This window comes from Pseudorca crassidens, chromosome 19, assembly GCF_039906515.1.
Source record: "Pseudorca crassidens isolate mPseCra1 chromosome 19, mPseCra1.hap1, whole genome shotgun sequence".
NCBI lineage: Eukaryota > Metazoa > Chordata > Mammalia > Artiodactyla > Delphinidae > Pseudorca > Pseudorca crassidens.
This window is the reverse complement of record NC_090314.1, coordinates 38,481,986-38,495,770: the sequence shown is the minus strand read 5'-3', so window position 1 is coordinate 38,495,770 and position 13,785 is coordinate 38,481,986. Positions and strand designations below refer to the sequence as shown.

The window sequence follows — 13,785 nt, the reverse complement described above, 5'->3', positions numbered from 1 at the left end:
TTTATCGTGGCCATTAGAGTAAAACAGGAGTAAGCAGTTCCTTCCATCTGTCATTAAGTCTATTTTCATCACATCACTCACAGGATACTCTGGCATTATCTTGACTATGTCAATATAGTCAATAGAATTGAGACTTAAATTCTTGGGCAACAATCACATACACTCTCATACAAAATCTTGTACAAATGGGCACTTTTGATTTTATTTATTGATTGTTACATATCATCACCTTATTGTGAAAAGAACTATGGCCGTTAGGTACTAACATGCCATCCATGATTTTTTAACATGATTTTTTACAACCCAGATGAGTAGGTGATGCCTTCTCATTTCTTACTGCATGATGCTAAATAAACTCACTGCTTCTCTCTGTGCTTCATTTTCCCTCTGTTGACAATTAGGAGATGAATATTTTGCTGTCTATCCTCCTAAAAGACAGAAAACTCAAAATGCAATGTAAACAACAGAGATATTTCATAAACTAATGTGTTCAAAAACAGTTCGGCATACATTTTAATTTCAGTGAACCACATCATACTTTAGATGTGCCAAGGAATCTTGAATAATACTCTTTTGTAAAATAATCAAGCCCCTTGTACACTGGTTTAAAACATTCATGTTTTCAAGTAATAAATTTGCTTAAAAGAGAGGTTCAGTTAAACTTGCCAAGTTCCTTGAGTTCACTCTATGCACTTGGTGGTATAAAATATTTTTATTACATATATTATCAGCCGAAACATTTATTGTGTACTGTCCTTCCCACTCCTTAAATGCCAGCATTTACCTTTGACCTATATGATGTGAACATTTTATTGTTCATTCCAGATGATTCTGTTTCTGTTTTGTTATCTGCAAAATAGAAGTCTATGCTGTATAATTTATAAAAATATTGAATCACTATGTTGTACACCTGAAACTAATAAAATATTGTAAGTCAACTATACTTGAATAAAATTTTTTAAAAAGTAATCTATCCCAAAGCAATCAGGTAAAACAAAAGACATGCATTGAAAAGATCCATGGAGAACAAGATTTTTTTAATATTAACTCTTTCTACACTTTGTTAATGTTCATACTATTCTGATTTTGATTTTCCCCCAAGAATTTTGTCCCCCAGACTGAATAATAATTCTATATTAGCTCTACAGTTCTCAAACTGTGCCCCAAGGCACCACAAGGTGCCACAGCAGCAAGCCTATGGGAGAACATAGAATATTTTTTAAAGTTTCAAGAGCAACACAGTGACACTCAACATCTGTCAGAATTCATGTGAACTTCTAGTACACAGTAAATCATGGTTTCAGCATTAGACCATTATCCTTTTGCTGTTATGTCTTTGAGAAGCTGGGTTTTCTGCAGTTGTGATGAAAAGCAAGTACTGCATGAATATTGGTGTGGAACGAAAATGAGTGTGGCCGTGTCTGATCTGAGCTCATGGTTTGAGAAGTACAGACCTCAACAGGCTCATCTATCCCATTAGCAAGTAATCGTGATTATTTTACAAGAAAATAAGAATATATTTTCTCTTTCAATTCATAAGTATTTTTAATGGCTACTAAATTGTGAAATCATAAATAGATGTTAAGAGATTTGGCTCTAACAACTCAATAAATTGAATTATTACGTTATTTCTTTTGGCCTGAGTTGCCATGAAAAAACTACTGAAGACACTAAGAGCACAGTTAATCAAGAAAGTTTGAGAACCTTGGTTTTTTCAACTGTAAACTGAGTCTAATAATAGTATCTACTGCCCAGGGTTACAGTGAGATTAAATGGGTTAATGTACGAACGATATTTAGAATAGTATCTGGCAAGTCGTTGCAGTAGTAGTATTTGTTACCTAGGACGGTTTTCAATCTTTCTAAGTGACAGAAAAAAAAAACAAAACAGTTTTGAGTATGTCTCTGCATCAGTAACATCAAAGATTTATAACTGCCATCATAATCAGAAATTTCTATTAAATGAACTATCTGGGAAGAAAACAGAAATTACTCCATTTAAAAGTTTTTTATTTCTTTGATTTTTATGTCTCCTGGCATTTAAATTTTCATCCAATTATGTTTTTTTACCAACTAGAAACAGAATTTGTCTCTGCCACATACTAGAGAGCCTTTTATTTTATTTTTTTTGAATGTCACATTGATTTTTATTTCAGTTAATTACCTATGTTTTAGTGTGCTTTTCTTTTTATATATAGAGTATTTTGAGTGAGTAATAGTCTTTAAATGGTTATAGAACTCTCTTGCTTAGTTTTAAGTACAGAAAAACTTCATTTTTAATTAGCTACATATTTTGTTATTTTATTTTATTTTTATTGAAGTATAGTTGATTTCCAGTGTTGTGTTAGCTTCAGGTATACAACAAAATGATTCAGTTATACATGCATAGTTTTTTAAATTGCTATCAAAAACCCTTTTTCAACAGGTTTACATCTTTTCAAAAAGAATTTTTGAAAAACTTTTGTTCAAGGAAACATCTAATAAGGTTTTTGCCCTCCTGCCGCCTCCTACTCCCCAACAATGACTCTCCATACACCATTTTGCCAAGGAGGCGGGCAGAATTAACTTGCTATACATTGATTACAACCTTTGTTTTGCTATAGCCTAGCAAACTCCTCAGAAATGCTTTAATAAGCTTTTCTTTTTAACTTTTTATTTTTATGTAATCTCAGACTTACAGAAAAGTTGTAAAAATAGTACCAAAAATTCCCGTATACATCTCACCAAGATTTCCCAAATATCGAGATTTTACCCCATTTGCTTTATCATTTACTTCGATCATTTTGTTAACATGGCACCTGCCGATTTCTCCACTATAAATTTACTACTTTTCTCTTTGTAATTAATAATATCTTGTGAGAGGACTTCCCTGGTGGTCCAGTGGTTAACACTCCACACTCCCAATGTAGGGGGCACGGGTTTGATCCCTGGCTAGGGAACTAAGATCCCACACACCGTGGGGCAACTGAGCCCACGCGCCTCGACAAAGAGCCCACGCGCTACTACGAAAGATCCTGCAACTAAGACGTGATGCAGCCATAAATAAATAAATAAATAATTAAAATAATAATAATAATAATGATATCTTGTGAGAACATGCTTTGCAGCTATGTAAATATCCTGTTCCTCATCCAGATTTCACCTACTCATTCTACCATCCATTGATTATTCAATTATTACTACGATGGTTGCCAAATAGTGATTTTTCTAATTCCATCATTCCTTCTAAATTTATTAGCTGACATTCTATTGAGACTCACTTTCCCTTCCCCCACATTATTTACTCTTTCATTTATTTATATGCCTATGTGTTCTTATTTTACGCGGTGGGTTGTAATACATGACTATCAGTATTTATTTTTATGTTTAATTGTCCCAGATTTGGCTGGTACTAATCCCTTCAGTACAGCTCTTTTTGTCATTCTGACCTGTCCTACCATTCTTTGAGCATTTCCTAATTTACTAATTTAATACGATGTTCAAGGTTCATCTTGTTCTTTCCCAGTTCTAGCTCTAGAATCCACCAGTCCTCCAAGGGGCCCTGGCTCCATTTAGCAGCAAACAGAGTTTAGAAACCAAATTGCTCCTGGGGTGTCATTGCTTCTGGGCTTTCTCAGTGGACAGGGCTGTCATGTCCAATTCTAATCCAATACTATAGAATTCATTCTACTCTTCTCTCTTTCCATATTTGTAACTCTCTTTTCTCTCAGTGAGAAAATTGAATCTCATTGTTTATAATATATTTTATACATTTACTTCTTCACCCAATCTCAGATTACACAGAAAGTAGTTTTAGAATTGCTATCAAAACGAAACAAAACCCAACCACTGCAAAAAAACAAACCAATTTCATTTTAACATTCATTTACAGTTCATTTTTTCTTTAGTCTGAGAGTATATAGCAAAAAATATCATATTCTAAAGTTACTTGGTTTGAGTTAGTTTTCCCTCCCACACAAAAACATGTGCTTTTCAATGTGTTTATATTATTCATTTAAAACCATTAGGTTGATTTGTTTGTGCTCCATTTTCAGGCTTTCCCCCTATTTGTGTGTGTGTGTGTTTTACTTAATATATGAATTATTAACATGGATCCAAAAGACAGAACTATATAAAAAGGAGTATTCAAGAGAAATGTCACTTTCTACCTTCTACTTACCCTTTCAACTCATCCCCAACCACCTCCTGTAAGTAACAGTAATCTCATTAATTTCTGGTTTATCCTTCCTGGTTTGCTTTTTGGTCAAAATGCAGGCACTTGTGTATTTTTCTCACTTCCCTTTTTTTCTTACACAAAAGGTAGCATACTACAGATACTCTTTTGTACTTTGCTTTTTTTCACTAAACGGTATATCCTAGAAATTATTCCTTATCAGTTTGCAAACGTCTTCTTCACTCTTTTTTACAGATGTGTAGTGCTCGATTATGTGCTTGTACTATAGTTTATTCAACATCTCTCCTCTACATGGGCATTTAGGTTGTGTCCCTTATTTTGCAAATACAAACAGTGCTGCAATAATTAACCTCATGCATACGTACTTTCATATTGTTGGAGGTGTATATTTAGGGTAACTTCTCAGAAGTAGAATTACTGGGCCCAAAGTGAACACTTTTGAAGTTTTTTAGATGCTTAATAAGGTTTTAATATAGAGATTTAAAATAGATCTGTGATAATATTTATTACATATTTGTTTACATAGGTATTTTGTTTTAGATTTTGAGTTACCAGACTTTCATATCTTAACAAATGTGTTCTGGTAATTATAAGCAATTGAATAACAAAATTCTTCCTAAGTAGTTTTAGATTTTGCATGTATTTATTTAATTAGATTTTAGCTCTGAGAGTAATGATGTGCAAAAATAATGGGGTGGGGGAGGAATCCCTTAGATCTGAAAAACAATACTTATATAAGGATGGATCACATTCTGCCTGTGGGAATGATCAGGGACATAATATTTTTACATCTCTAAGGAGGAGGTATTTCCTCCCAACAGAGTTGATGATCTGAAGTCACTGGAAACATGATGAATAGTAAAAGGAGCTGGTCTGCTGGTGCTACAGGGCTGGTTAATTATACTGTAAATCATGCGAACACCGACATGTTGAACAAAAAGCTTCTCTAGACATCTTTTCCTTCTCACTAAAAGAACAGTTCTTTAAAGAAATAGACAGATTGATAATTCTCTTAGACTGAGGATGTACAAAAATGCTGGCATTTAGCCCTAGAGAGACAGAGAAGCTATTTATGGCTTTGAAGTCTGTAAGGCATTTAAAAAATGCTTTGTAAATATGCTTTGACACTCTTGATTAAGCATTGGAGGAGTAAGGACAACTAACTCCCATCTCTACCGTCTATAATCAGTATAATAACATTATTCTGGAGTTTTATTATTTGTGTCTTTCATTTGGGAGTCTTCCTTTATATAGAGTCCAGGATTCATCAATAATTCTCTACCCCTTAGAAAGGTAACTATTTCATTTGGAAACCTTTGTGGGCTTTGGGCTTTCACAGATGGAGATCAAAGATAGAAATTAGTCCTCTGCTCCACTGCTGACCAATCCTGTCAACAGAACCTCTCTGTCCCCTTGTTTTTTCCACCGTAAAAGGAAAAGAATCTCTCTGTGGCACAGATATTGATATTTTACCACATTTGCTTTCTCATTTATACTTTATTGTATTAACATAGCATCTGCAAGATTTCTCCACTGTAAATTTGCTCTTTGTAATTAATAAATACCTCATGGGACATACTTTGTGAATATGTAAATATCCTGTTTCTTATAGGTGGTGAAGAGTTTCAGGAAGAGGCCTCAAATTCACAATAGGGGTCCTCACTAGATCTCCCTAAATACAGTATTATTTAAACCACCTCAATCCAAACAGTCTATACCCAAAGAAAACCACAAAGTTTCATTTGTTACTGCTTTAATTTTGGCATCAATAATACGAGGCCATGCAGCCTTGCTTCAAGACCTCAAATTTTGGAATCATACAAATTGAGTTCAAAATACAGCATGGATACTTACTACCTGGATGACTTGAGAGGCAAGTGACTTAATGTCTTTGAGCTTCAGCTTCTTCCTCAGAAAAACGAGAATAATTATCAATTGCACGGAGCTGGTATGAGAGTTCAGTGAGCTCATATAATATGAAAGGCACTCTGAACTGTATGTGGCACACAGTAGGTACCAATAAATGGTAGCTATTAATAAATAATAATGAGGGTATTATTTTGGTTAGTTTTGAACCCCGGTGAAATTTCTTTTTTTTGGATGGAGATCTGCTGCCATATCATACCCTGTACTGTTGATCCAGCCTTAGGTCAGAGCGGATTTAAAAACAAAAGGATATCCTTCCCTGTAAATTCTCCCCAGGTAGTTTAATTGTGTGGCCTATGGACCCAGAGTTTATGCCAACTCTTTACTTCAGAGTGGACTGTCCACTTAAGAGTTTAGTAAGATGATTCCAGAGCCCTTTATTCCGACAAGACTGGAGTGCCACCGTGAGGTCAGCTTTGGTCCTGGCGATGTTTACTTGAATTCTGTCCTGATTACGAGCATATTTGAGTGGTTACATTTATATTGCGTTAAACTTCCATTAAAGCCTGAAAAGAACATGTTATACTTTTGACTCTTAACATTTTGTACATTGGACTCTTGATGGCAAAACAGAAATGTACAAAAAGTGTAAGAATCTGGATTCCTTAAGTACTTGCTTTGGATTTCTAAAGTACAAGACTATGGGTAAGGCTTGAGAATTTAATATTGAAAACTTAGCCCCAGGGAAAGTGAGAGTTTTGTCTGTGTGAATGGCTGCTGTGTTTATTATCTATAGCCAATCACTCTCTCCTCAGCTTATTTTTAATTAAGACCCTGAAGCTGTGATCTAGAAGTTTCTAGCTCCCTTTGCAAAGAAATAATTCCTATTTCCAAATGACCATTAGAAACTCCACTCAGGTGTTCCACAGAAATCTCAAACTCAGACCTTCTCAAAATTAAACTTTATTATGTTGTTCTCACACTATCCTAGCCCTCCAATATTCCCCATCCCCATAAACAGAGGCCCCCTCACCCAGTCACCAAAGTTTGAGACCTGGGAGCTACCTTAGCCTTCTCTCTCTCCGTCTTCCTACATCTAATCACTAAGGGAGTGCTATCAATGTCACCACCTTAATGTCCTTTAGATCTGCTCCTTTCTCCTCTTCCCTTTTGCTACTGCCTTCTTCCCTCACTAAACTACTACCGTGATATTCTTCTGGTTTCCCTGACTCCAGGCTTGCCTCCCTTCCATGTTGCTGCTAGAGTGATCTTTTAAAATTAAAAAGCTGTTTATATCACTAACTTGACATCCTTTAATGGCTCTCAATGCCTACAAGATCAAGTCCAAGCTCTTTGGCGTACCCATAAGGTGTACAGGAGCTAGTCCTTACCCACCTGTCTGATTCCACCTCTTGCTGCATCATCCACTTCAGGTTTTGTTGAACCACTAACAGATCCCCAAACACAACAGGCATTTTCTTTATTTTTTGGCTGTGCTAGGTCTTCGTTGCTATGGGTGGGTTTTCTCTAGTTGTGGCGAGCGGGGACTACTCTGCGCTGCGGTGCGCGGGCTTCTCATTGCAGTGGCTTCTCTTGTTGCAGAGCACGGGCTCTAGGCGTGCGGGCTTCAGTAGTTGTGGCTCACAGGCTCAGTAGTTGTGGCGCACGGGCTTAGTTGCTCCGTGGCATGTGGGATCTTCCCAGAGGACCAGGGCTCGAACCCGTGTCCCCTGCATTGGCAGGCGGATTCTTAACCACTGCGCCACCAGGAAGTCCCACAACAGGCATTTTCATACCCTCTTACATTTGTTGCTACTGTTCCCTTTATTTAAAAGAGACTTGCCCGTCTTGTCTAATTTGCCAACATCTTTTTTTAAGGGTTTGCAAGCTTTATTTCCTCTATAAAACTTTCCTAACTTCCTACAAAGCCCATCCCATCCTACCACCACTGAGAAAACACTCCCTTACCTCCTATAACTTATACAGTGCTTAGGGAATTTTCTTGCTCTGTTTGAAAACAGACTCTAACAGACTTTAGTCCCTATCCTTAGCAGACTTTAAGCTACTTGAGAGCAAGGACTGTGTCTATCTCTGCATCTCTAAGCCCAAGTCCATGCCGATCACACTGTGAAAACAATGCCAAAGTTTGTTGAATGAGAAGCAGGGAGTGGAGGAGAGAAAGATTTTCACAAACATACTTTTAGGACATGAAGTGATCACTCTGTCCATAACAACAAGATATCCCAACCAGCTCCCACTGCAGCATTATACAAAATTTGTGTTCTCACTTGCTACAGTTGAGAAACCATGTGTGTCTACCAGTCAGACCATACTGGTTTTTGGAGAAATTCCACTTATACAAAACCATGATTCAATTTCCTCACCACTTTTATTGACGATGGTTTTTAATTGTTTTGCTTTGTTTTTTTCCCCAAGAGGAAATGGTCCCTTAATGAGTCAGCTGGACATTGTCAAGGTAGAAAATGATATCAGTCTGACAGTTTCATTTGACTTTATTCGCTCATTCAGCCAAAATTTATTACAAAGCACCAAGCAAAAGATATAGGTCCTTTCCTAAATCCACACGGTTGGCAGTTTCAGGAATCTTTGTCTATTTTATTTCACTTCATTAATTCAACAAGATTTACTGACCACTTAAGTATGAAACAGTATACATGCTAGGCCAACATAATATGAAGATAAATGAGATACAGGCCCAGCCCTCAAAAAGCTTAAATTCTGGTATGTGACAGATGTGGAAAACAAAATTACAATGCAACAGGAAAAGAGCTAAAATAGAGGCATTTACAAAGTGGCATGAAAACTCAAAGAAAGAAGAGGGACTATGTCAAGGAGGGGACATTCAGGGTAAGCTTCAGAGCAGACAACATATAAACTGAATTTTTTAAAAATAAATTTATTTATTTTTGACTGCATTGGGTCTTCATTGCTGTATGCAGCTTTCTTTAGTTGCGTCAAGCAGGGGCTGCTCTTCCTTGCGGTGCATGGGCTTCTCATTGCAGTGGCTTCTCTTGTTGCAGAGCAGGGCTCTAGGCGCGTGGGCTTCAGTAGTTGTGGCATGAAGGCTCAGTAGTTGTGGCTCGCAGGCTCTAGAGCACAGGCTCAGTAGTTGTGGTTCACAGGCTTAGCTGCCCCACAGCATGTGGGATCTTCCCAGACCAGGGCTCAAACCCGTGTCCCCTGCATCGGCAGGCGGGTTCTTAACCACTGTGCCACCAGGGAAGCCCCTGAATTTTTTGTTGTTGTTGAGGTATAGTTGATTTACAATGTTTCAGGTGTACAGTAAAGTGATTCAGTTATACATATATATATTCTCTTTCAGATTCATTTCCATTATAAGTTATTACAAGATATCAAATATAGTTCCCTGTGCTCTACAGTAGGTCCTTGTTGTTTACCTATTTTATATATAGTATGGTGTATCTGTTAATCCCAAATTCCCAATTTATCTGCCCCCCCTTACCCTTTTGGTAACCATAAGTCATATAAACTGAATTTCAAAGAATATAAGGCATTTGCCAGAGAGGAAAAAGAGAGAGGACATTCCAAGAAGAAAAAAAAAACGTGTACAAAGGTTCAGAGTTAGAAGAAGCAAAGGCAAAATCAGATGATAAAATTAAAGCTTACAGAGGATAAGTAACTTGCCTAAGATCACACAACTGCTAAGTAAAAGGGTTGGGGGCAGTTGAACTCAAGCTGAAGTTATTTATGGGAGTGTGTCATGTGTCCTGAGAGAGTTGAGAATCACTGCTAAGGGTCTGGCGTACAAGTCACAGGAGCTCGGACTACACTCAGTAGACAGTGGAAAATCATGAGAAATTTTTAAGCAGAGAAGCAACATAGTCTCATTTGGGCTTTAGAAAGATAATTCTAGCAGTGATTCTTAATCCTGAGTGCAATTAGATTCACTTGAGCAGCTTTCAAAAATTACAGGCCAGAGAGCTCCTCCAGAACAATGAAACCAGGATTTCTGGGGGTTGGACCAAGTTTTCTTTTGTTTTTTAAGTTTCTCAGAGGATTCTAAAGTGCTGTTAAGGCCAAGAACTATTGCTCTAGGAGAATGGACTGCAAGAAAGAAAAGGACTAATATTTATTAAGCACCTACTGTGTTTGAGATTTTGTTCCAAAAGCTTTATACAACAACACACACATATATATAATACATATTTCTAATATGGATAAATGTAGATAGATAGATAGAATCCTAAGCCAATTCCCACCATTTTGATCTCTGTGTGGGGAACCAGTGTTACTCCTAGCCTTCAAGGTAGGATTATAGGATATTATAATGCTATAATCCCCATTTTACCAGTGAGGAAATTGAGGCACAGAACAGTGAAATAACCTGCCTACAATGGTCAAATTATTAAATAATACAACTGGATTCACACATAAGTCTTTCTGACACCCAAAACCCATGCTTTTTCCATTATACACCATTGCCCTATGAGCTCAGCTTAACGCTGATAACCATCCTGCTGTAGGTATCATAATCCTCATTTTACAAATGAGGAAATTAGACCAAGAGGTTAATTTGACCAGGTCACAGCTGGCAGGTGGAGAGGCTGGGAGGAATTTAAACTCAGACTCGTTTCACTCTAACTATATGCTTCTGAAGGTAAAATAGAGCACATATTCAATACTCCATACAATTCTTTCCTCTGAAAGAAGGGAAGCAAGTTGGATTATTAATCTAACCCAGAGTATTATTCTGAATAAGACTGCCATTCCCAGCGATTTTCCCCTTCCTTCTTGGGTTTCAGGAGGTCAAATCTCTGTTGAACTATCAATCCCAGGGGATCTTTCTGAGGCGGGAGAGGGCGCACAAGGAGTTCTGCCATAATCCTCTATCATATTTACCTGAAAATACTTTAACCCCGGCTAAATCCAGCAATACAACTTCTTCACACCCTTATCTAAGTAGCTGAATCATGCTGATTAGTCTCTTTTTTAATTCATTGTTTCCAACTCAAATGAGCATTCACTGTCCATCGGTATTATTGCTTTTTCCCAGTAAGTTCATTTTCCCACTCTTTGAGGATGTTATTTCATATAATTTCTTCCCTCCTCAGCCCTCCAACACTCCCTGACAAAATCTCATCTCACGCCCATCCCATTATTTTCTCCCTTCTCTGTTACATCAACAATTTCCATCTTTTCACTGGACCATTCCTTGCAATTTACAAATATTCCCTAGCACCCATCCTTAAAAACATCAAAAACAAAAAGCAAAACCCCAGACACCTGGAGACCTTCTCAGACAGCGGAGCCCGAGCTCGGAAGAGGCCCCAGCGCTCGCCAGCCCGCGCCCCTTCCGCACTCCTCCGCCCCGCCCCACCATGGCCCAGGGTCCGGGCCTCGCGCTGCTTTCGCCGTCGCTGCTCCCGCCGCTCCTACTACTAGAGGCGGTGATCGATCAAGCGGCCGCGCAGGACAAGTGCACGTGCCCCACCAGCAAGATGACCGTGTGCGACCGGAGCGGCCCGGGGGGCCGCTGCCTGTGCCCCGTGCTCGGTTCGGGCCTGGAGGTCGACTGCTCCACGCTCACATCCAAGTGCCTGCTGCTCAAGGCGCGCGTGAGCGCCCGGAAGAGCGTCCGCGCCCTGGTACGGCCGAGCGAGCACGCGCTCCTGGACAACGACGGCCTGTACGACCCGGACTGCGACCAGCAGGGCCGCTTCATGGCGCGCTAGTGCAACCAGACGTCCGTGTGGTGGTGCGTGAACTCGGTGGGCATGCGCCGCACCGACAAGGTCGACCTGAGCCTGCGCTGCGACGAACTGGTGCGCACCCACCCCATCCTCATCGACCTGCGCCACCGCCCGGCCGCCCGCGCCTTCAACCCCTCGGACCTGGAGGCCGAGCTGCGGCGGCTTTTCCGGGAGCGCGACCCGCTGCACCCCAAGTTCGTGGCGGCCGTGCACTACGAGCACCCCACCATCCAGATCGAGCTGCAGCAGAACACGTCGCAGAAGGTCGCCGGCGACGTGGACATCGCCGACGCCACCTACTGCTTCGAGAGGGACGTCAAGGGCGAGTCGCTGTTCACCGGCCACCGCGGCCTCGACGTGCGCGTGCGCGGAGAGCCCCTGCTTTTGGAGCGGACGCTCATCTACCTCCTGGATGAGAAGTCCCGCCAGTTCTCCATGAAGCGCCTCACCAGCGGCCTCATCGCCGTCATCGTGGTGGTCGTGGTGGCCCTGGTCGCCGGCGTGACCGTCCTGGTGATCACCAACCGGAGGAAGTCGGGGAAGTACAAGAAGGTGGAGATGAAGGAACTGGAGGAGATGAGAAAGGAACCGAGCTTGTAGACACCGGCGGGGCTGGGGTGGGGTGGGGATCAGATTTCAGCAAGGTCCCAGACCCAAGTGAGTCACGCTTCTTCATTCTTGGCCCCAAGGAGTCATTCCTCCTCCCAAATTCCTGCCTCCCCCCGCCGCCACCAAATTTAATAGATCCTGTTGTCAGGATCACCTCTCTTTCTGACTTCTGTCCTGAAGGAAGCATTTCTAAAATTCCTCCCCTTTAGGTCCAACCAGAAACCTGACTCGAGAGTTAAGGGAAGTTTGGCATAGGGTTATGTATAAGAATCAAGTGTCTGTAGGACAACCCAGCATCGTTTACACGTGACGCAATCATTGCTGAAGGCTTAAATGCGTTTAGATGGGAAACAGCGCTTTTACTGTCTTGGGTTTAGGTTATTGGATTAGCTCCACTTGTATGGTGGCCTTCCTGATGAGGAGTTCGCTACTTGGGCCCAGTAGTATCCTCATTTACCATCGTTTGTATTAATATTACCGACCACACATGCTTGTCATCAGAAAGAAGCCTGTTTCAGCTGCCTGAACACATTTTAGATGTCTTTGAGGGCAGACTTTGGCCCAGAAACTCAGCATCTATTCTTCAACTTGCCCTTATTACAGCTGATACTAGCAATATTTCTTTTGTAAAATGTTTGTACATAGGTTGTCTTTGATACTGCTGTTGTGATTTTTAAAAAAACAATGTAATAAAGTATGAAAAAGGCACAAACCAAAAGATGGAGTTTGTGAAAACTTGGTCCAGGTTTATATCAAAAAAAAAAAAAAGCAAAACTCACCTTTGAACCCACATCTGCCTCTAGTTACTACTCTACTTCTCTGCTTTCCTTCTCAGTTAAACCTTTGGAAAGAGGTGGATTCAGGGACTTCCCTGATGGCGCAGTGGTTGAGAATCCGCCTGTTAATGCAGGGGACACAGGTTTGGGCCCTGGTCCCGGAAGATCCCACATGCTGTGGAGCAACTAAGCCCGTGCGCCACAACTACTGAGGCTGCACTCTAGAGCCCACGAGCCACAAATACTGAAGCCGGTGCACCTAGAGCCCATGCTCTGCAACAAGAGAAGCCACTGCATTGAGAAGCATGTGCACCGCAACAAAGAGCATGCAGCAACAAAGACCCAACACCGCCAAAAATAAATAAATTTATTAAAAAAAAAAAAGAGTTGGCTTCATCACAGTCTCCCTTTCTCCACCTCTAGCACTCAATCATCTCCAGCCACCATGCCACTGAAACTGATATTAGGTCACTAGTGACCTCCATGTTGCCAAATTCAGTGATCTTTTTTCTTCGTGCTCAGCCTCTCAACAGCCTTTGAAACATCTGATCACTACCTTCTTTTTGAAACTTTCCTCTGGCTGCCAGGACACCACATTCCTCGTCTTCCTACCTCACTGATTGCTTCTC

The 13,785-nt window shown here is 40.3% G+C and overlaps 2 protein-coding genes across 3 annotated transcripts in view; both read left to right on the top strand.

Annotated features, from left to right (window-relative positions):
- The window catches only part of HNF1B (HNF1 homeobox B), a 176,133-nt gene extending 162,642 nt beyond the window's left edge, over positions 1 to 13,491 (top strand). For both annotated transcript variants that reach the window (XM_067716480.1, XM_067716479.1), the window contains exon 12: positions 13,216 to 13,491. In XM_067716480.1, the coding sequence (XP_067572581.1) occupies positions 13,216 to 13,368 (153 nt within the window). In that variant the 3' untranslated portion in view covers positions 13,369 to 13,491. The remainder of the gene's footprint in view (positions 1 to 13,215) is intronic.
- Positions 11,400 to 13,174, top strand: LOC137213100 (tumor-associated calcium signal transducer 2-like). The gene is given in 1 exon segment (XM_067717493.1): positions 11,400 to 13,174. A coding segment is annotated over 1 exon segment (972 nt). The 3' UTR covers positions 12,372 to 13,174.
- Positions 13,492 to 13,785: the final 294 nt, after the last annotated feature.